The 21276-nt window shown below is 41.3% G+C and overlaps 1 protein-coding gene across 1 annotated transcript in view; it reads left to right on the top strand.

Annotated features, from left to right (window-relative positions):
- Window positions 1–2260: 2260 nt before the first annotated feature.
- Window positions 2261–21276, top strand: part of LOC106569782 (low-density lipoprotein receptor-related protein 12) — a 46547-nt gene continuing 27531 nt past the window's right edge. The window contains exons 1-6 of the mRNA XM_045694584.1: window positions 2261–3471; window positions 12728–12784; window positions 14377–14512; window positions 16355–16557; window positions 17095–17273; window positions 19619–19849. Of these exons, the coding sequence (XP_045550540.1) occupies window positions 3393–3471; window positions 12728–12784; window positions 14377–14512; window positions 16355–16557; window positions 17095–17273; window positions 19619–19849 (885 nt within the window). The 5' untranslated portion in view covers window positions 2261–3392. The remainder of the gene's footprint in view (window positions 3472–12727; window positions 12785–14376; window positions 14513–16354; window positions 16558–17094; window positions 17274–19618; window positions 19850–21276) is intronic.

The raw sequence follows: 21276 nt of genomic DNA, 5'->3' as shown, positions 1-21276 counted from the left end.
TGTCATCTCCCGTCTGGATTACTGCAACTCGCTGTTGGCTGGGCTCCCTGCCTGTGCCATTAAACCCCTACAACTCATCCAGAACGCCGCAGCCCGTCTGGTGTTCAACCTTCCCAAGTTCTCTCACGTCACCCCGCTCCTCCGCTCTCTCCACTGGCTTCCAGTTGAAGCTCGCATCCGCTACAAGACCATGGTGATTGCCTACGGAGCTGTGAAGGGAACGGCACCTCCATACCTTCAGCCTCTGATCAGGCCCTACACCCAAACAAGGGCACTGCATTCATCCACCACTGGCCTGCTGGCCCCCCTACCTCTGAGGAAGCACAGTTCCCGCTCAGCCCAGTCAAAACTGTTTGCTGCTCTGGCAGCCCAATGGTGGAACAAGCTCCCTCACGACGCCAGGACAGCGGAGTCAATCACCACCTTCCGGAGACACCTGAAACCCCACCTCTTTAAGGAATACCTAGGATAGGATAAAGTAATCCTTCTACCCCCCCCCCCTTAAAAGATTTAGATGCACTATTGTAAAGTGGTTGTTCCACTGGATATCATAAGGTGAATGCACCATTTTGTAAGTCGCTCTGGATAAGAGCGTCTGCTAAATGACTTAAATGTAATGTAAATGTAATGCTTTGGCTGGTATTACAGCTAGCATATAGTTTACACTAAATACATCAAATATATTTAAAAAATGTAAATTCTACCACAAATTAAAGAAATTGTAGCCTGTTTGGAAATTACTGACAATACAAATATCCTCTATGCAAGCAATATTTACCTAGATTTTTCTTCAACTTCTGGGCATCACTTCAGGAACAACTGTCCTCTGCAGCCATGTGCTTCAGTGTCACAATAAGTTTCCATGGTAACTAAGTTAACATTCTATTGACAAAACTGTATTAATGAGGAATTTGCCCTCAGTGGTGGAAATGACACTACCAAAGGACAGGTATATTTTGTGTAAATAACAATATAAAGGGCATACTCACAATAAAAATTGATATAGATTTTATTTAATTGACTCTTTCTCTAGAAGATAACATTACATAATGTGTAATTATTCATGTTTTCTCATAGAAAAACATAGTAGAAGTTCAAAAGTCTACGTCAGGGACAAGGGCAAAACAATGGCATTGAGGTATAAAATGCATATGAAAAGTAGCTAAAATACTTGATAGAGAGGTGTTAAAAAGAATATGGGGTGACTGTAGTGTGAACGTAACATATAAAGAATAAATACATATATTTTTTAATAAAATCCCCCAAATTGACCCTGAGGACATAGAAGTTCCCATAGTTGCAGAATCACCCTGTTATAGGTGTCAAGCTTATGGGCATGTGGCAGCCGTGTGTAGGAGGGAGGAACCTAGGTGTGAGAAGTGTATGAGACAAAGGAATGTGTAGCATTGGGGAAAGTAGTGGTATATGTTAATTGTAGGGGTGCCCATGGGACTGGGGATCAGAAATGTCCCATGCGAGAGAGGCAGGTTCCAGGGTTAGAGTAGTGCAGAAGTTGTCATATGCTGAGGCAGTGAAGAAAGTAGAGGAAGGATCCTGAGAGGAGTGGTGTGAGTAGTAGATCTGTACTAGTACAGAGGGATAGGCCAACAAGTGGGAAAGGGAGTCAGTTGTACAACAATGCCTTCAACTGATATGTGTCTTCCACATTTTAACCCAACCACTCTAAATCAGAGAAGTGCAGGAGGCTGCCATAATCAACATCCACGTCTCAGCGCCCAGGGAACAGTGGGTTAACTGCCTTGCTCAGAATGACAGATTTTTACCTTGTCAGATTGGGAATTTGATCCAGCAACCTTTTGGTTACCGGTCCCAACTCTCTAAACACTAGGCTACCTGCCGCCCAAGTGACATACATTTCAGTAAGATTGGATTTTTAGCACTTATAGCAATGGTTATCAACTGTACTGCAGGGATGGAACGTAAGTTGCAGAAAATTGAGGTTGTGGTGGCAGCTGCAGAGGTATTTCGGTGTGCGAGACTTGACATCAGAAGAGTTACAGGGTGTGTTAAGTGGTGGTGTTCCATCCTTTCAGGTTGTTGGCCTGAGGTAGGACTAAATATATTTAAATAGTGGAGTAGGGTGGTGTACTTTTTTTATTTATTTTTTATTTTTGTGAGTGTAGTGTTAGATGATTTGTTTATTTATTATTATTTATTTTTTTCAAGCAAAGTATATGGGAGTTGTACTCCAGTCTAGTAGGTGGCGGTAATGCAACATGTATTGGATTCCAACCGCCGTTAAACCTCGTCAAAGAAGGAGTGTTTACGATACCCTGTCCGTAACAACATTCAGCCGATGTAAAGCTAGTTGTGGCTACACGGGGTGTAGTTTAGGCCCGGAGTATGTATTACGGACTTATGCTTTAGAACATTTTAGCCACTTTCATTAGAAGAAGCCAGTGGTGACATTTCAAGGATACCACAGGAATATTTTCGTTCTGTTCTGCCATTGCTTTGGAAGCTAGCTAACGGTGGCAGGCTAGCTAGCTCATTAGCGAGACCAGAGGTTGTTTCGGCGTTAAAACGAGAGAATAGACACTTGCAACGCTCGTTTGAGTTTTTTTAGTTCACCGATTTTTTCGGTTATATTGTATTTATTTAGTTTATATTTGGTGACATTTATTTTCGATGTCAATGTTGGTAATGAAACGTAATTGTGTTAACGCAGCTAGCTACCTAACTTTGTTAACGATGCCTAACGTTGCGTTGATCACTAACGGTATCTAGCTAACACAAAGGGTTAGGGTTAGCTGGAGTTCTAGCTGGTTAACTAAACCGGAAAGTTGACTATTGCTAGTAATGCCTTTGTCGTTTCCTTTGTTCTGGCACAATGCTTAACACGAAGGTTCATCTCATACTAGGAGATGGAGATCCACTCAGACTAATATATACACATGTAAATATATATTAATAGTGACTATGAATAGATAGATGGCTTACGTTAGCGTAATATTTAGCTAGCATTTTGGTTAGCGATAATTCAATTTTGCTCATTTGTTGTGCTAGCTAACTTGCCAGACAGTTTCAACGCACTGTTTTGTTTAACCGTTTGATTGAAGTATTTTGCCAAGACAGCTATTGCTTCTTCATTGTCATCTAGCTAGCATGATAACTTGATCTGTGTTGGCTCTGTAATTGATTGTCAATCACTGTCAGTTGTCTGACCAGAAAGGAATTGGCTAAAGTTAGCTAGAATAACTTTTTTTAATCCATATTCATCTCTTTTGTTGTTTTTGTTTTTGACACTGCTTATGTGTTTTTGGGACACCAAAGAGCGCTTGTTTAGTTACATTTTTGGGAACAGTGTAACAATCTGAAGCGAGTAACCAAGTAGCAACAAATATATAATTAGGGCTAGTTCATTAGCGATAATGGCCTACTACTACACTTTGGGCTCAAATGGGATCTCATCATGGATATGTCGACACATGGTTCTCCTCATATTCACTGGTAAGTATTTGGTAATGGCTAAATATTTGTTTCAACTCACATACAATCTATACCACAGCAACTCGAACACACTCAAGCACACAGCAGGATATGGTCATTTCCATCTAAAAGTACCCATGAGCACCAACATGAAGTTTATAGGAGCATATAACATTTGGTGTCAAATGAAAGCTGAGTCTATATTTTTGTATTGTGATTTGATGTTCCAAACATATTGCTCACTCTGTCTGCTGCAGAGAGATGAGAGAGCATGAGAAAATTAGTTTTGTATCAAGTCATGGAAATAAAAGTGCTAAAAACATGTTGGCTCACTATTTACAAAGAAGATGGAGAACATGCTATAGGATGAAAACTACTAGACTTTCGAAGCAGGGACAGCCGACTAGCGCTAGCTAATGTTACTTGCCAAAATGTTATTTATTTTTTACAACTCGATATTTGGAGTCCCGGTATCGATATATCATCCAAAATAATATTGCAATATGTAACTGTGTCAATCCCCCCCATGTTGATATTGCAATTTTATTGCCATTTGATGTTCCAAACATATTGCTCACAATATGTCTGCTGCAGATAGACAAGACATTGTCTTACAGGCACCAAAACATCTAACTGGAGTTCTCTTTGCAATTCATTCCATGAGTGTGGAGCATGATATTCAAGTGCCGTTTTGCCTAACTCAGTGAATCCGGGGTATCTCTAGTACTAGCATGTCCTGTGACTGAGTCTGATAAATACTGTTTGACCACTGGATTTTTGAATTAAGATAATTAGGAAGTTTCTGTAAGACGGCTTTATAAACAAATGTCAACCAGTGTCTGGCCCTTATAAAAGTCAGAGAGTCCCAGCCAACCGAAGTGTACAAAAGGCAATGAAAAAAGCAACCTGTAACAGCGCAACACTGCATGATACACTGCATCCAATTTCTTCAGTACTGATGCTGATCCATGGATATATAAAATATCACCATAATCAAGCACTGACATAAAAGTGGACAAGAAAGAGACAAGAAAGAGTGCAGCTGTACATTTTACCAATGACTCGAACGTTTTTGCAAGACAAGACAGCTTAGCGATTGGTCGATAACTATCAAGGTCACCAGTATCCCCACCGTTGTGCAGAGGCAGCACATAGGCAGTTTTCCAAATTTTAGGTATGACCCCAGAGGTCAGCGTGAGGTTAAAAATATGAGTAAGAGCACCAGAGATGAGTGGTGCAGCTCGAGCCAGCAACCCTCGGTAAAAGTTTGTCAGCCCCTGTAGCTTTCTTAGTGTCTATGGCTAGCAATGAATCAATAACTTTCTCCTCTGAAGAGGCTTAGTGAGAAACCCTGACCATCAGCATACTCATGGACAATCCCTTCATATATATATTTTCTTCCTTCATGTGTGGTTGACATTTTCTCAAAAAGATTGCCTGCTGCAATGAAGTGATTGTTGAAGGCATTAGCAATGGTGTTCTTATCAGTAATGAGTCCAGTATCCAGCCCTATCTGATTTGGGAGTGTGGAGTGCATATTGTTCTTTAATGTTTTAACTAATTTCCAGAATTTGGCTGGATTCCCATAAGTCATTTAAACTTGTCACATAGTAATCCGATTTTGTTCTTCTAACAAGTCTGACGCACAGGTTTCTCAGCTGCCTAGAAGTCAGCCAGTCAGAGCTAGAAGTTTCTCTAGCCCTAGCCCATGCTACATCTCTTTTACGAATAGCATCAGAAATGTCAGAATTAAACCATGGGTTTGATCTATTCTTTACTCTAACCTTAGTGTATGGAGCGTGTTTATCAGCAATAGAAATGAAAACACTAGTACATTTTTCTAACGCCAACTCGGCTCCAGAAGGTGGGTGGGCAATATTGCAGAAGGTGGGAGATGTATTCCAACAATTGTAACTTTACAGTTGTTATCTAATGTTAGACTTAGGGCTAACACTTCAAATTGATTTGGAATGGAGACAGATTTAGTTTGTGCAATGGAGAGGTAATTTTTTGCATAGATAGCTGCTCCCTCCTCCTCTCATCATCCTGTCAGCTCTAAAGACATTGTCCCATCCAGTGCAATATCTGCATCATTAGAATTCCTTAATAACCAAGTTTCAGATAAAACAAAGAAATCAGGACTAGCCTGAGAAACTAAAATCTTAACAAAATCAAAGTTTGACAATATATATATTCAAAGTAAAAACCCAAGTCCCTTACAGTTAAAAAAAAATGTGGATTGTTGATATCAACCGGGGTACTTGAGGTGTTCACACAAGTATTAATCGCCAGTGTGAACCAAGAGAATGGGGACAACATTACTAAGTACATTACCCCTACGCTTATGAAAACGTGGTTAACCTCTATGGGACCGGCGGGACGAATTCGTCCCACCTACGTAACATCCACTGCCAGCCTGTGGCGCGATTTTCAAAATCTTCAAAATCCTATTACTTCAATTTCTCAAACATATGACTATTTTACAGCCATTTAAAGATAAGACTCTCGTTAATCTAACCACACTGTCCGATTTCAAAAAGGCTTTACAACGAAAGCAAAACATTAGATTATGTCAGCAGAGTACCAAGCCAGAAATAATCAGACACCCATTTTTCAAGCCAGCATATAATGTCACCAAAACCCAGAAGACAGCTAAATGCAGCACTCACCTTTGATGATCTTCATCAGATGACAACCCTAGGACATTATGTTATACAATACATGCATGTTTTGTTCAATCAAGTTCATATTTATATCAAAAACCAGCTTTTTACATTAGCATGTGACGTTCAGAACTAGCATACCCCCGCAAACTTACGGGGAATTCGCTAACATTTTACTAAATTACTCACGATAAACGTTCACAAAAAGCATAACAATTATTTTAAGAATTATAGATACAGACCTCCTCTATGCACTCGATATGTCCGATTTTAAAATAGCTTTTTGGTGAAAGCACATTTTGCAATATTCTAAGTACATAGCCCAGGCATCACGGGCTCGCTATTTAGACACCCGGCAAGTTTAGCACTCACCATAATCATATTTACTATTATAAAAATGTCATTACCTTTTGTTGTCTTCGTCAGAATGCACACCCAGGACGTCTACTTCAATAACAAATGTTGGTTTGGTCCAAAATAATCCATCGTTATATCCGAATAGCGGCGTTTTGTTCGATGCGTTCCAGACACTATCCGAAATAGTAAAGAAGTGTCGCGCTTGGCGCAATTCCTGACAATAAAATTCAAAGTATTCCATTGCCGTACGTCGAAGCATGTCAACCGCTGTTTAAAATCAATTTTTACGTCATTTTTCTCGTAGAAAAGCGATAAAATTCCGACAGGGAATCTCCTTTTCGGCAAACAGAGGAAAAAATCCCAAAGGCGGGGCGGTCGGGGTCACGCGCATAAGCTAGTGTCTCTTGATGGGCCACTTGAGAAAGGCGATAATGTGTTTCAGCCTGGGGCTGGAATGACGACATTCTCTTTTTTCCCGGGCTATGAGAGCCTATGGACGACGTGGGAAGTGTCACGTTAGAGCAGAGATCCTTAGTAAATGATAGAGATGGCAAAGAAGTTCCAGAAATGGTCAGACAGGCCACTTCCTGTAAAGGAATCTCTCAGGTTTTGACCTGCCATTTGAGTTCTGTTATACTCACAGACACCATTCAAACAGTTTTAGAAAATTTAGGGTGTTTTCTATCCATATGTAATAAGTATATGCATATTCTAGTTACTGAGTAGGAGTGGTAACCAGATTAAATCGGGTATGTTTTTTATCCAGCCGTGTCAATGCTGCCCCCTAGCCCTAACAGGTTAAACGATAGTCTGATACAATGCTTGCTATAGCAAAACTGCGACTAGCCCTATATAATTTTGATTGTTTAAGTACCTTTTCAATGTTGAATGATAGCAGGCGGACGTCATTTTCACCCAGATGAAATTCATCATTGACGAAGTACCTCGGTTTTTGGAAAATGCAATCAAAATTGTAAACAAATGATGTGCCCATGTCTTTAGAAAGACACATTAGCCATAGATGAAAAGACCACATACGACTAAAACTCTCAGTCCCACAACGGCAAGGAGATGGGATTGGTCCTGAGATAACAATTTTTCCCGCAAGGCTTTGAGCTGTTTCCAAGAGCAACAAGTTGTTGTTTCTGAGTCTCTCAGACTTCACTCCCATAATGTAATTCGAACCAACGTGCAACACAACTGCGATCATTCGCAAATGGAAGAAACACAAAAGAACTGTCAATATCCCTCGGCCTGGGGCTCCATGCAAGATCTCACCTCGTGGAGTTGCAATGATCATGAGAACGGTGAGGAATCAGCCCAGAACTACACGGGAGGATCTTGTCAATGATCTCAAGGCAGCTGGGACCATAGTCACCAAGAAAACAATTGTTAACCTGTTATGGCTAGGGGGCAGTATTTTCACGGCTGGATAAAAAACGTACCCGATTTAATCTGGTTACTACTCCTGCCCAGTAACTAGAATATGCATATAATTATTGGCTTTGGATAGAAAACACTCCAACGTTTCTAAAACTGTTTGAATGGTGTCTGTGAGTATAACAGAACTCAAATGGCAGGTCAAAACCTGAGAGATTCCTTTACAGGAAGTGGCCTGTCTGACCATTTCTTGAACTTCTTTGCCATCTCTATCTTTTACAAAGGATCTCTGCTCTAACGTGACACTTCCTACGTCTTCCATGGGCGCTCAGAGCCCGGGAAAAACCTGAATGTCGTCATCCCAGCCCCAGGCTGAAACACATTATCGCCTTTCTCAAGTGGCCGATCAAGGGACTGTGGGCTGAGGCGCGTGCCCTGGCCGCCCCCGTCTTTGTGATTATCCTCTGTTTGCCGAAAAGGAGTTTCCCGGTCGGAATATTATTGCTTTTTTTACGAGATAAATTGCATAAAAATTGATTTTAAACAGCGGTTGACATGCTTCGAAGTACGGTAATGGAATATTTAGAATTTTTTTGTCACGAATTGCACCATGCGCGCGACCCTGATTTACCATTTTGGAACGAACAAAACGCCGCTATTCGGATATAACGATGGATTATTTTGGACCAAACCAACATTTGTTATTGAAGTAGTAGTCCTGGGAGTGCATTCTGACGAAGACAACAAAAGGTAATCAAACTTTTATAATAGTAAATCTGATTTTGGTGAAGGCTAAACTTGCCGGGTGTCTAAATAGCTAGCCCGTGATGGCTGGGCTATGTACTTAGAATATTGCAAAATGTGCTTTCACCAAAAAGCTATTTTAAAATCGGACATATCGAGTGCATAGAGGATTTCTGTATCTATAATTCTTAAAATAATTGTTATGCTTTTTGTGAACGTTTATCGTGAGTAATTTAGTAAATTGTTAGCAAATTCCCCGGAAGCTAGTTCTGAACGTCACATGCTAATGTAAAAAGCTGTTTTTTTTATATAAATATGAACTTGATTTAACAAAACATGCATGTATTGTATAACATAATGTCCTAGGTGTGTCATCTGATGAAGATCATCAAAGGTTAGTGCTGCATTTAGCTGTCTTCTGGGTTTTTGTGACATTATATGCTAGCTTGAAAAATGGGTGTCTGATTATTTCTGGCTTGGTACTCTGCTGACATAATCTAATGTTTTGCTTTCGCTGTAAAGCCTTTTTGAAATCGGACAGTGTGGTTAGATAAAGGAGAGTCTTGTCTTTAAAATGCTGTGAAATAGTCATATTTTTGAAAAATTTAAGTTTTTGTATTTTTGAGGAATTTGTAATTCGCGCCACGCCTATCATTGGATATTGGAGCAGGTGTTCCGCTAGCGGAACGTCTAGATGTAAGAGGTTAACCTCTTGACGGTCGCCTAGTATAGGGGGCGCTACAGCGATTTTTGAAAAAAAATGGTGTCCATTTTAAACGGCCTCCTACTCAAACTCAGAAGCTAGGATATGCATATAATTAATACTTGTGGATAGAAAACACCCTAAAGTTTCTAAAACTGTTTGAATGGTGTCTGTGAGTATAACAGAACTCATATGGCAGTCAAAACCCCGAGACCGATCGTAACAGGATGTGGAATTCTGAATTGCGGACTCAACTTCACCACTTTGCCTGTAATTCACACAGTGAGCAATGGTTCATTGAGCACTTCCTATTGCTTCCACTAGATGTCCCCAGTCTTTACAAAGTAATTTGAGCCTTCTACTGTGAAAACTGAATGAATGAGACACAGTGGAACGTGTTCACATGAGGAGGGCCATCACCATTATGACGCCGGCGCCCCTGGCTACCCTCCCCTTTCGAAACGTTTTGAAAGAGCGCTGTGTACTACTCCCTTCACAGAACAGCTCAAACTGTCTCTAACCAGAATAGAAAGTGGGAGGCCCCGGTGCACAACTGAGCAAGAGGACAAGTACATTAGTGTGTCTAGTTTGAGAAACAGATGCCTCACAAGTCCTCAACTGGCAGCTTCGTTGTTCTAGGCAGAGTTGCAAAGAAAAATATATCTGACTGGCCAATAAAAAAATACCTGTTTTGCGTTGTCATTATGGGGTGTTGTATGTAGACTGATGAGGGAAATAAACAACTTAATCCATTTTAGAATAAGGCTGTAACGTAACAAAATGTAAAAGTCAAGGGGTCTAAATACTTTCTGTAAGCACTGTAGACCTAGCCATTGGCCTTAGTTCAAAGAGTTGATTGATGAGGCATGAGCCATGAAGTTTTCAAAATAGCATGCCGTAGGCTTATACCTCTAAGTACTTTTTCTCGTCAAGAGATTCAGTCCTTCAAAAGCCTTGTCTTCTTTGCATTTAGTCAGTTCCTAGGCTAAACGGGTAAGGAGCAGAGGTTCTGTAATCAAACTAGTCATTTCCCAACATTGTTTTTTTTGTTGGGTCACTTTGGAGGGTTTATCTTAAGATTATTGATGCTCTCTCATAACTGTTCTCAAGCTGCACACACAGCAACACACACCCGACATTGCCTAGATAGCCTCAGCTCACAGCTTGTCTAATAACAAGGCATAAGCCTTGGGCCAGGCAGCCATAGCTGGACAGAAATCATTTCAACTATTAGTAGGATGCAGGTCAGAAGAAGCCGCCAAGGACTTCAAGCCTTCCATTAGCCTCCCCTATTCAGTTATACAGTTGAAGTCAGAAGTTTACATACGCCTTAGCCAAATACATTTAAACTCAGTTTTTCACAATTCCAGACATTTAATCCAAGTAAAAATTCCCTGTCTTAGGTCAGTTAGGATCACCAGTTTATTTTAAGAATGTGAATGTCAGAATAATAGTAGAGTGATTTATTTCAGCTTTTATTTCTTTCATCACATTCCCAGTGGGTCAGAAGTTTACATACTCAATTAGTATTTGGTAGCGTTGCCTTTAAATTGTTTAACATGGGTCAAACGTTTCGGGTAGCCTGCCACAAGTTTCCCACAACAAGTTGGATGCCTTTTGTCCCATTCCTCCTGACAGCTGGTGTAACTGAGTCAGGTTTGTAGGCCTCCTTGCTCGCACACGCTTTTTCAGTTCTGCCCACACATTTTCTATAGGATTGAGGTCAGGGCTTTGTGATGGTCACTCAAATACCTTGACTTTGTTGTCCTTAAGCCATTTTGCCACAACTTTGGAAGTATGCTTGGGGTCATTGTCCATTTGGAAGACCTATTTGCGACCAAGCTTTAACTTCCTTACTGATGTCTTGAGATGTTGCTTCAATATATCCATATAATGTTCCTTCCTCATGATGCCATCTATTTTGTGAAGTGCACCAGGCCCTCCTGCAGCAAAGCATCCCCACAACATGATGCTGCCACCCCCGTGTTTCACGGTTGGGATGGTGTTCTTCGGCTTGCAAGCCTCCCCCTTTTTCCTCCAAACATAACGCTGGTCATTATGGCCAAACAGTTCTATTTTTGTTTCATCAGACCAGAGGACATTTCTCCAAAAAGTAAGATATTTGTCCCCATGTGCAATTGCAAACCGTAGTCTGGCTTTTTTTCTTCCTTGCTGAGCGGCCTTTCAGGTTATGTCGATATAGGACTCGTTTTACTGTGGATATAGATACTTTAGTACCTGTTTCCTCCAGCATCTTCACAAGGTCCTTTGCTGTTGTTCTGAGATGGATTTGCACTGTTCTGAGATGGATTTGCACTGTTCTGGGATTGATTTGCACTGTTCTGGGATTGATTTGCACTGTTCTTGGATTGAGTTGCACTTTTCGCACCAAAGCACGTTCATCTCTAGGAGACAGAACGCGTCTCCTTCCTGAGCGGTATGACGGCTGCGTGGTCCCATGGTGTTTATACTTGCGTACTATTGTTTGTACGCACAGATGAACGTGGTGCCTTCTGGCGTTTGGAAATTGTTCCCAAGGATGAACCAGACTTGTGGAGGTCTACAATGTGTTTTTCTGAGGTCTTGGCTGATTTCTTTTGGTTTTCCCATGATGTCAAGCAGAGGCACTGAGTTTGAAGGTAGGCCTTGAAATACATTCACCGGTACACCTCCAATTGACTCAAATTATGTCAATTAGCCTATCAGGAGCTTCTAAAGCAATGACATCATTTTCTGGAATTATCCAAGCTGTTTAAAGGCGCAGTCAACTTAGTGTATGTAAACTTCTGGCCCACTGGTATTGTGATACAGTGAATTATTTCACTTATAATCTATCTGTAAACAATTGTTCGAAAAATGACTTGTCATGCACAAAGTAGATGTCCTAACCGAATTGGCAAAAACAATAGTTTGTTAACAAGAAATTTGTGGAGTGGTTGAAAACAAGTTTTAATTACTACAACCCTAGTGTATGTAAACTTCCAACTTCACCTGTACGTATGTCTCTAGGCATATCTTTTCAACTAGTTCTTTCAGTCATATTATATATTTTTTTATCATTTTGTATGATCCTCGTAACCTACAAGAATGTTTAGCCTAGTTTTCCATTTTCCACTTTTTTTCACTCAGTTGTTGACTGAAGTTTACGTGTGACATTTTGGGCTAGTGTAATCATCCTCTGTAACTGCCCCTTGTTCTTACACATCAGCCTACACACTGTATCAAAGCTTCTCAAATTCTCCTGCTGCAAGACTACAGATGTAATTGCCCTAGAACCAGTGGACTTGTCTCCGAGGGGCCAGAGTTGTTATGAATAAGCCCCAGTTCCAAATCATGTTTACACAAAAGATATGAGTCCAAAGCTCCATCTTCTGATCCCACGGTCATTCATAAGAAAAAAAATGTGTTTTTTTTGTCTCATCTTTTCTAGGAAATGCAGTTTTCTCCCAGCACAATGACAATGTTTACGTGTCAGGGATTTCTAATGGTAAGTTGGTTTCATCAAAAATAATCTGATCTCTCAGCTCGTTATGTTGGCAGGAACTACAACTCAGCCCATGTTTTTGTTTTGCGAAGAACCAAACTGTACATTTGTTGCCCACAGCAGACTTTCAGAATAGCATTTTTGCATGAACAGAACACTGTTCATTTCCTATACCACTGGGACACTAGAAATGGAATACGTTGACACATAGTATTGTGTGTCAGTGGTGAGTTACTACTGTGTTTTTAGCCAGGAGAGTGGGATAAGCCTACTCTCTTAGCTTGCTGTGCACTCTTCCAATGCACATTACGGAAGCCTGAAAATGACTTATGTATTTTTTTTTTTTTAAACCTCCCGTTTTCGTTGCAATGTATTTTATACATTTTTCTTAGTGTTTTAACGGAAAAACGATTTAAAATAAAAAATTGTCTGTTTAAATGCTAAAAACAATTGTCCATTTGTCACATCCCTAGACTGGACCGTGCTTCTACACCTGCATTACTTGCTGTTTGGGGTTTTAGGCTGGGTTTCTGTACAGCACTTTGAGATATCAGCTGATGTAAGAAGGGCTAATAAATACATTTGATTTGATTTGGACCAGAAATAACAATCAAAGTGAAATGTGTGGGCATTTCAGCCACAAATACATTAGATCATTTTCAACCGGATCAGAAACAGTGGTCACAAAATTATTTCCTAAATGGTGTCACTGATGTGCCTTGTTGAATTTGGGGACTATTTTATAAGGATTTAAGCTTACTTACATTCATTTAAATATCCAGTTCGCGACACACATTTTATGTGTATTTAATTTTTTACCCCCTTTTTCTCCCCAATTTCGTGATATCCAATTGCGATCCAATCTTGTCTCATCGCTGCAACTCCCCAATGGCCTCGGGAGAGGCGAAGGTCAAGCCACGCGTCCTCCGAAACATGACCCACCATGCCACGCTGCTTCTTAACCCGGAAGCCAGGAAACAACGTTCAACTGACAACTGAAGTCAGCTTGCAGGCACACGCCTGCCATAAGGAGTCGCTAGAGCGCGATGAGCCAAAGAAAACACCCCAGCCAAACCCTCCCCTAGCCCGGACGATGCTGAGCCAATTGTGCCCCGCCCTATGGTACTCCAGCTCACAGCTGGCTGTGACACAGCCTGGGATTAAACCCCAGGCTGTAGTGACGCCTCAACACTGTGATGCAGTGCCTTAGACCACTGCACCACTCGGGAGGCCCGTGTCACGCACTATTGATAAAATTGTGGCCTACCTTCCTGATTCCATATTGTCCTTTTTGTCTTGTCAAAGGTAAAAGCGGTAGGCAGGATTGGATCAGCCCAGTATTGTCCAATGAGGTTGCTGGGTGGGCCCGAGCACATGCACACTAGAGTTAAAAAAAGATATATATTACTCTTTGTGCACATGTTGCAACGCTCGAACAATGACTTGATACACATGTGTAAGGTGGTACACAATCAGGGACCCGTTTGGCTTGCACTACTTTAGAAACTACCAGACAAAATTATTAAAAACCACTAACAAATGCTAATTTGTGTGTGTGTGCGCGTGACTGTCTGTGTCCGTGTGTCTCTGTCCAGCCTGTGGAGATGTGGCAGAGCAGGTCAGAGCTTCCAGTGGAGTGATAACCAGCCCTGGCTGGCCCTTCCAGTACCCCTCCAGGATCAACTGCAGCTGGAACATCAGGACCAACCCTGGGGAAATCATCACCATCAGGTGCAGCTGAACACCATCTCCTCTCCACAATCTATACCTCTCCTCTTCCTCCTCTCCTCCCTCAGTATCTCCCTCACTCAGTCTACCCTCATCAGCCTGGCTGGCTGCTCACACTTCCCACACACTAAAAGGGCCTGATTAATGCAGGGGCTGAAGCCCTGGGGTCCAAGCCAGTAGGGTGCCCTTGAGCAGAGAATTTTTTTGTTGTATTTTTTTTATATATAACCACCAACCACAGAAGCCTGCTCAAAGATTGTAGATAGCCTGCTGCCGCTCTCCAAATCATCAGATGGGGGAGGAGGTCGGGGGAGAGTGATTTTTGCCGTTTTAAAGCTAAATACCTGCAATTCTACACGTTTTGCCATGACATGCCATCTTAATGATATCTGAATGAGAGTGATTAACCAAATTAATGGGGACCCCCTGGAGGTCCAGGCCCCTGGGAACGTGCCCTGCGTGCCCAGTCGGTATTCGGCCATAATTTCTACAAGTTTAGATTACTGGTAGGGATGTGAAAAATGGTCTGTTTAGACTGAATGCTTCTCTCATGAAATGTCAGTGTACAGAGAAATTTTCCTCAGGTGCTGTATACAGCACATGACAATGCCCTTTCTCCCACTCATTGCTTGTTTTATTCAATTTATATGTCTCGGTCTGTCCATTGAACTAATGTGTTTTTTATTAATTTTGATGATGCTCTTCAGATGGGCTCTCATTGTGCTTGTAGTGTCCTGTTTGTTTGTGAAGCATCAGCTCAAGTATTGTGTTTTCTGTCTGGATCAGAGCAGTGAAAGGAACCTGCCTTTTATTTTTTCGAGTGCTATGTCCATGTTTACCAGCACAGAAATAGACCCTCTGTGTTTGTGTTGGTTTTTCTACAAGATGTGATTTAGTGGCAAGAACTGAAAACACAATCTATCAATGACCATAAATGGGCAACAGAGCTTGCATGCAAACAACACTTGATAAATTCACTAAATTTGTGAATGTGTTAGTAATAGGTTAGTAGTAAGTGTTTATACTCAAGTGGTGGTTATGCACATTAATAATATGTTATAGTCATGCTTTATTTTATTATTATTTAACCTTTATTTAACTAGGCAAGTCAGTTAAGAACACATTTTTTATTTACGATGACGGCCTAACCTTTTCAGGAGCAGAATTACAGATTTTTACCTTGTCAGCTCGGGGATTCGATATAGCAACCTTTCAGTTACTGGCCCAACGCTCTAACCACTGGGCTACCTGCCTCCCCTAATGTTTAAGTAAGTAGTGGTTATACTCAAGCTTTATTTTCAAGTAAAAGTAGTTGAGTTATTGGCTATGTCATTGATTTAACTGTTTTCACTGAGTCTCATCCAATGTACTCTAACCCTGGAGGAAAGTCACTCAGTTTTACCAGTGAGCATCTTTATTGTTGGGAAACTTCTTTCAACTGTTTGCTTTTTTACAGTATGTACCCTATGAAAAAAGCTCATATCGGTGACATCCAGTTTACGGATTTCAACTAGGAATTAGTGTGATATGTCGTTTTCTTACCTACTTTAGTTGAATGCACTTATTGTAATTCACTCTGGATAAGAGTGTCCAAAAGCTAGTTTGGGATATTACAAGAAGTTACTGCAAACAACAAACACTTTTTTTTTCTCTCGAGCATCAATGCATGAACCATAAAACAGCAGAATATGTACTGAAAAACAATAAAGGCGCTGGGGCAAACAGTGGTGCTGTTTCCCCAAATGCGTATTTAGCCTGTAACTTACTGAATGTCAAATATACAGTACATTAATCATTTTTACTGTCTGGAAACCTCTTTTACCCCTTTGCCATTTCTCCCCCCAGCTTCCAGGACTTTGAGATCCAGAACTCTCACCGTTGCGGGCTGGACTGGGTTTCCATCGGCACCTACAAGAACCTGGATGGCTACCGGGCATGTGGCTCATCCATCCCAGCCCCCTACATTTCTTCCCAGGACCACGTGTGGATCAAGTTCCACTCGGACGACATCATGACCAGCAAGGGCTTCAGGCTGTCTTATATAACAGGTAGCACCGCTCGCAGAGTCATGTATTGACCAAATAATTGAATTTGTCCCACTTGTGAGACACGCACATTTTAACTGGAAACAAATAGACATTTGTATCCTAACTAGCTCAGAGGAGAGAATGGTGTCGGGGTTGTAAATGGCTTACAGCTGCAGTGTGAGCCTCTATTCTCGAACGCTGCGGCCTCTGGAAAAACTGAAAATCAATAATTGGCTCGCTTGGCACTTTATGCACTTGAAGCAGCCTTTCGTTTTTTGTCCTCTCTCTCTCTCACTATGCCTTTCTCTCTGTTGTCTCCAAGCATTGGCTTTTTAAATGTGACAGAGGCTCATGGACTGTGAACGTCTATAAATGACTATCAGGCACTGCTTATATAATGTTGATGGTGCACAGCTTGATCAATAAGCATTAGCACTGTACATAATTAAACTAAATGATCCCACATTATTTTCCCTCGATTGTCACTAATGGTAAAATATTTGTAAGTGATCACAAAGTGCATTAAATGGCGGTATTTCCTAATATTCTCAATTTCAGGAAAATCGGCCATGATCAGCTGTGACTCGGACCAGTTCCACTGCTCCAACGGGAAGTGCATCCCGGAGTCGTGGAAGTGCAACACCATGGACGAGTGTGGTGACAACTCTGACGAGGAGCTGTGCGTCCAGTCCAACCCCTCCACAGCCTTCTCCTTCCAGCCCTGTGCCTTCAGCCAGGTAGAGATTACTGACTTTGTTTACTCTAGGTCAAGGGGATTGTGAATTTGTATTTATTTTATTTTTATTTAACCTTTGTTTAACTAGGCAAGTCAGTTAACAACAAATTCTTATTGACAATGACAGCCTACCAAAAGGCCTCCTGCGGGGACAGGGGCCTGGGATAAAAAAAAAATACAATATAAATATAGGACAACACACATCACAACAAGAGAGACAACACTACATAAAGAAAGACCTAAGATGACAACATAGCAAGGCAAAAACACATGACAACCCAGCATGCTAGCAACACAACATGGTAGCAACACAACATGGTAGCAGCACAAAACATGGTACAAACATTGTTGGGCACAGACAGCAGCACAAAGGGCAATAAGGTAGAGACAACAATGCATCACACAAAGCAGCCACAACTGTCAGTAAGAGTGTCCATGATTGAGTCTTTGAATGAAGAGATTGAGATAAAACTGTCCAGTTTGAGTGTTTGTTGCAGCTCGATCCAGTCGCTAGCTGTAGGGAACTGAAAAGAGGAGCAACCCAGGGATGTGTGTGCTTTGGGGACCTTTAACAGAATGTGACTGGCAGAACGGGTGTTATATGTGGAGGATGAGGGCTGCAGTAGGTAGCTCAGGGGGAAATGAGGCCTGAGGTTTTTTTTAATAAGCATCAACCAGTGGGTCTTGCGACAGGTATACAGAGATGACCACTTCACAGAGGAGTATAGAGTGCAGTGATGTGTCCTATTTTGTTTTTTTATTTCACCTTTATTTAACCGGGTAGACTAGTTGAGAACAAGTTCTCATTTACAACTGCGACCTGGGCAAGATAAAGCAAAGCAGTTCGACACATACAACAACACAGAGTTACACATGGAATCAACAAATATACAGTCAATAATACAGTAGAAAAAGTCTATATACAGTGTGTGCAAATTAGGTAAGATAAGGGAGGTAAGGCAATATAGGCCATAATGGCGAGGTAATTACGATATAGCAATTAAACACTTGAGTGATAGATGTGCAGAAGATGAATGTGCAAGTAGAGATACTGGGATGCAAAGGAGCTAAATAAATACAGTATGGGGATAAGGTAGTTGGATGGGCTATATACAGTTGCAATGATCTGTGAGCTGCTCTGACAGCTGGTGCTTGAAGTTAGTGAGGGAGATATGAGTCTCCAGCTTCAGTGATTTTTGCAGTTCGTTCCAGTCATCGGCAGCAGAGAACTGGAAGGAAAGGCGGCCAAAGGAGGAATTGGCTTTGAGGGTAACCAGTGAAATATACCTGCTGGAGCGCGTGCTGCGGGTGGGTGCTGCTATGGTGACCAGTGAACTGAGATAAGGCGGGGCTTTACCTAGCGAAGACTTGTAGATGACCTGGAGCCAGTGGGTTTGGCGACGAGTATGAAGTGAGAGCCAGCCAACGAGAGCGTACAGGTCGCAGTGGTGGGTAGTATATGGGGCTTTGGTGACAAAACGGATGGCACTGTGATAGACTGCATCCAATTTGTTGAGTGGAGTGTTGGAGGCTATTTTGTAAATGACATCGCCAAAGTCGATTGGTAGGATGGTAAGTTTTACGAGGGTATGTTTGGCAGCATGAGTAAAGGATTCTTTGTTGCGAAATAGGAAGCCGATTCTAGATTTAATTTAGGATTGGAGATGCTTAATGTGGGTCTGGAAGGAGAGTTTACAGTCTAACCAGACACCTAGGTATTTGTAGTTGTCCACCTATAAGGAGGATTGGTGGCAAATCTGATGGTAAAGAACATCTAGCCGCTCGAGAGCACCCTTACCTGTCAATCTATAAATTATGTCTCCGTAATCTAGCATGGGTAGGATGGTCATCTGAATCAGAGTTAGTTTGGCAGCTGGGGCTTAAGAGGAGCGATTACAATAGAGGAAACGAAGTCTAGTTTTAACTTTAGCCTGCAGCTTTGATATGTGCTGAGAGAAAGACAGTGCACCATCTAGCCATACTCCCAAGTACTTGTATGAGGTGACTACTTCAAGCTCTAAACCCTCGGAGGTAGTAATCACACCTGTGGGAAGAGGGGCATTTTTCTTACCAACCCACATGACCTTTGTTTTGGATATATTGTATGTATTTTCCAATTTAATTGAATATAAAGTGCCTTTGGCTGTTCATTTAACACCCCAATCTTGTGCAAGCTGTCCATTATTTTGCCCACCTGATAAAAACAAGGACCACAATTGAAATACGTTTGTAGACTTATTTGTGTTTTTAATCCTTTACGATTTTTGTTGTAAGTATTGTACTCTGATAGCCGAGGCAACTATATATGTTTTCAATTTGTCAAATAAAATTCCTTTATTAATTCAGTTTCCCTGCCTGTCCCGCTACACCCGTGTCTACACTTGCCTGCCCGAGTCACTCAAATGTGACGGCAGTATCGACTGCCAGGACCTTGGTGACGAGATTGACTGCGACGTGCCGACCTGCGGCGACTGGCTGCGGAACTTCTACGGCACCTTCAGCTCGCCCAACTACCCTGACTTTTACCCACCAGGCAGCAACTGCACCTGGCTCATCGACACGGGTGACCACCGCAAGGTTGGTACTGATTCTTTTGCCTTTCTGAGAAAGAGGACTGACCAAAATGGATGTGGCCAGGACTTTTAATTTCTTTGGGATCAACTCCCGTTAACTTCTTGGGGCTATGTGGGACGCTAGCGTGCCACCCGTGGTGCACCCTATCAACAGCAGGTGCATTTCAAGAGCGGCAAATTTGAAACCAAATAAATGTCAAAATTCAAATTTTTCAAACATACAACTATCTTACACCCTTTGAAAGATAAACATCTCCTTAATCTAACCACGTCGTCCGATTTCAAAAAGGTTTTACGGCGAAAGCATAAAGTTAGATTATGTTAGGAGAGTACATTGACAATAGCTGTGTGTAATGTTTTGTCAATTCAAAGACAGGGTCACCAAAACCATAAAACCAGCTAAAATGATGCACTAACCTTTTACAATCTCCATCAGATGACAATCCTAGGACATTATGTTAGACAATGCATGCATTTTTAGTTCTATCAAGTTCATATTTATATCCAAAAACAGCGTTTTACTATGGCATTGATGTTGAGGAAATCGATTCCCTCCAATAACCGGCAGTCAAGTCAGCACCACAAATTAAATAATTAAAATTAGAAAACATTGGTAAAATATTATATTGTCATTTAAAGAATTATAGATTTACATCTCTTGAACGCAATCAACTTGCCAGATTTAAAAATAACCTTACTGGGAAATCGCACTTTGCAATAATCTGAGCACTGCGCCCAGAAAAATATGCTTTGCTATACAGACAATCGGCCATGTTGGAGAGATCTAAAATCGAAAATACTATGTAAATAATCCATTACCTTTGATTCTCTTCATCAGATGTCACTTCCCGGAATCCCAGGTCCATAACGAATGTAGTTTTGTTCAAAAAAGCTCATCATTTATATCCAAAAAGATACGTGTTGTTAGCACATGATCTAAGCCAGCCGGACTTCTCGTCATGAACGAGGGGAAAAAATATATTTACGTTCGTTCAAACATGTCAAACGTTGTATAGCATAAATCATTAGTGCCTTTTTAACCAGAACATGAATAATATTCAAGGTGGACGAATGCATTCTCTTTTATAACGTATTGGAACGAGGGTACCCAACATGAACTCGCGCGCAGAGTCTAATCGGCCATCACCGTTCCATGGCTCTTGTTCGGTCAGATCTCACAGTAAAAGACTCAAAACACTTTGTAAAGGCTGGTGACATCTAGTGGAAGCAATAGGAAGTGCCAAAACATTAATCAACCCCTGTGTGTTTCAATGGCATAGGCTTAAAGGTAATTCAACACATCAGGTATCCACTTCCTGTCAGAAAATGTCTCAGGGTTTTGCCTGCCAAATGAGTTCTGTTATACTCACAGACACCATTCAAACAGTTTTAGAAACTTTAGGGTGTTTTCTATCCATATATAATAAGTAT

This window comes from Salmo salar, chromosome ssa14 (assembly GCF_905237065.1).
Source record: "Salmo salar chromosome ssa14, Ssal_v3.1, whole genome shotgun sequence".
Classification (NCBI taxonomy): domain Eukaryota; kingdom Metazoa; phylum Chordata; class Actinopteri; order Salmoniformes; family Salmonidae; genus Salmo; species Salmo salar.
Note: the sequence above shows the minus strand (reverse complement) of the source record. Positions and strands in the feature narration are given on the sequence as shown.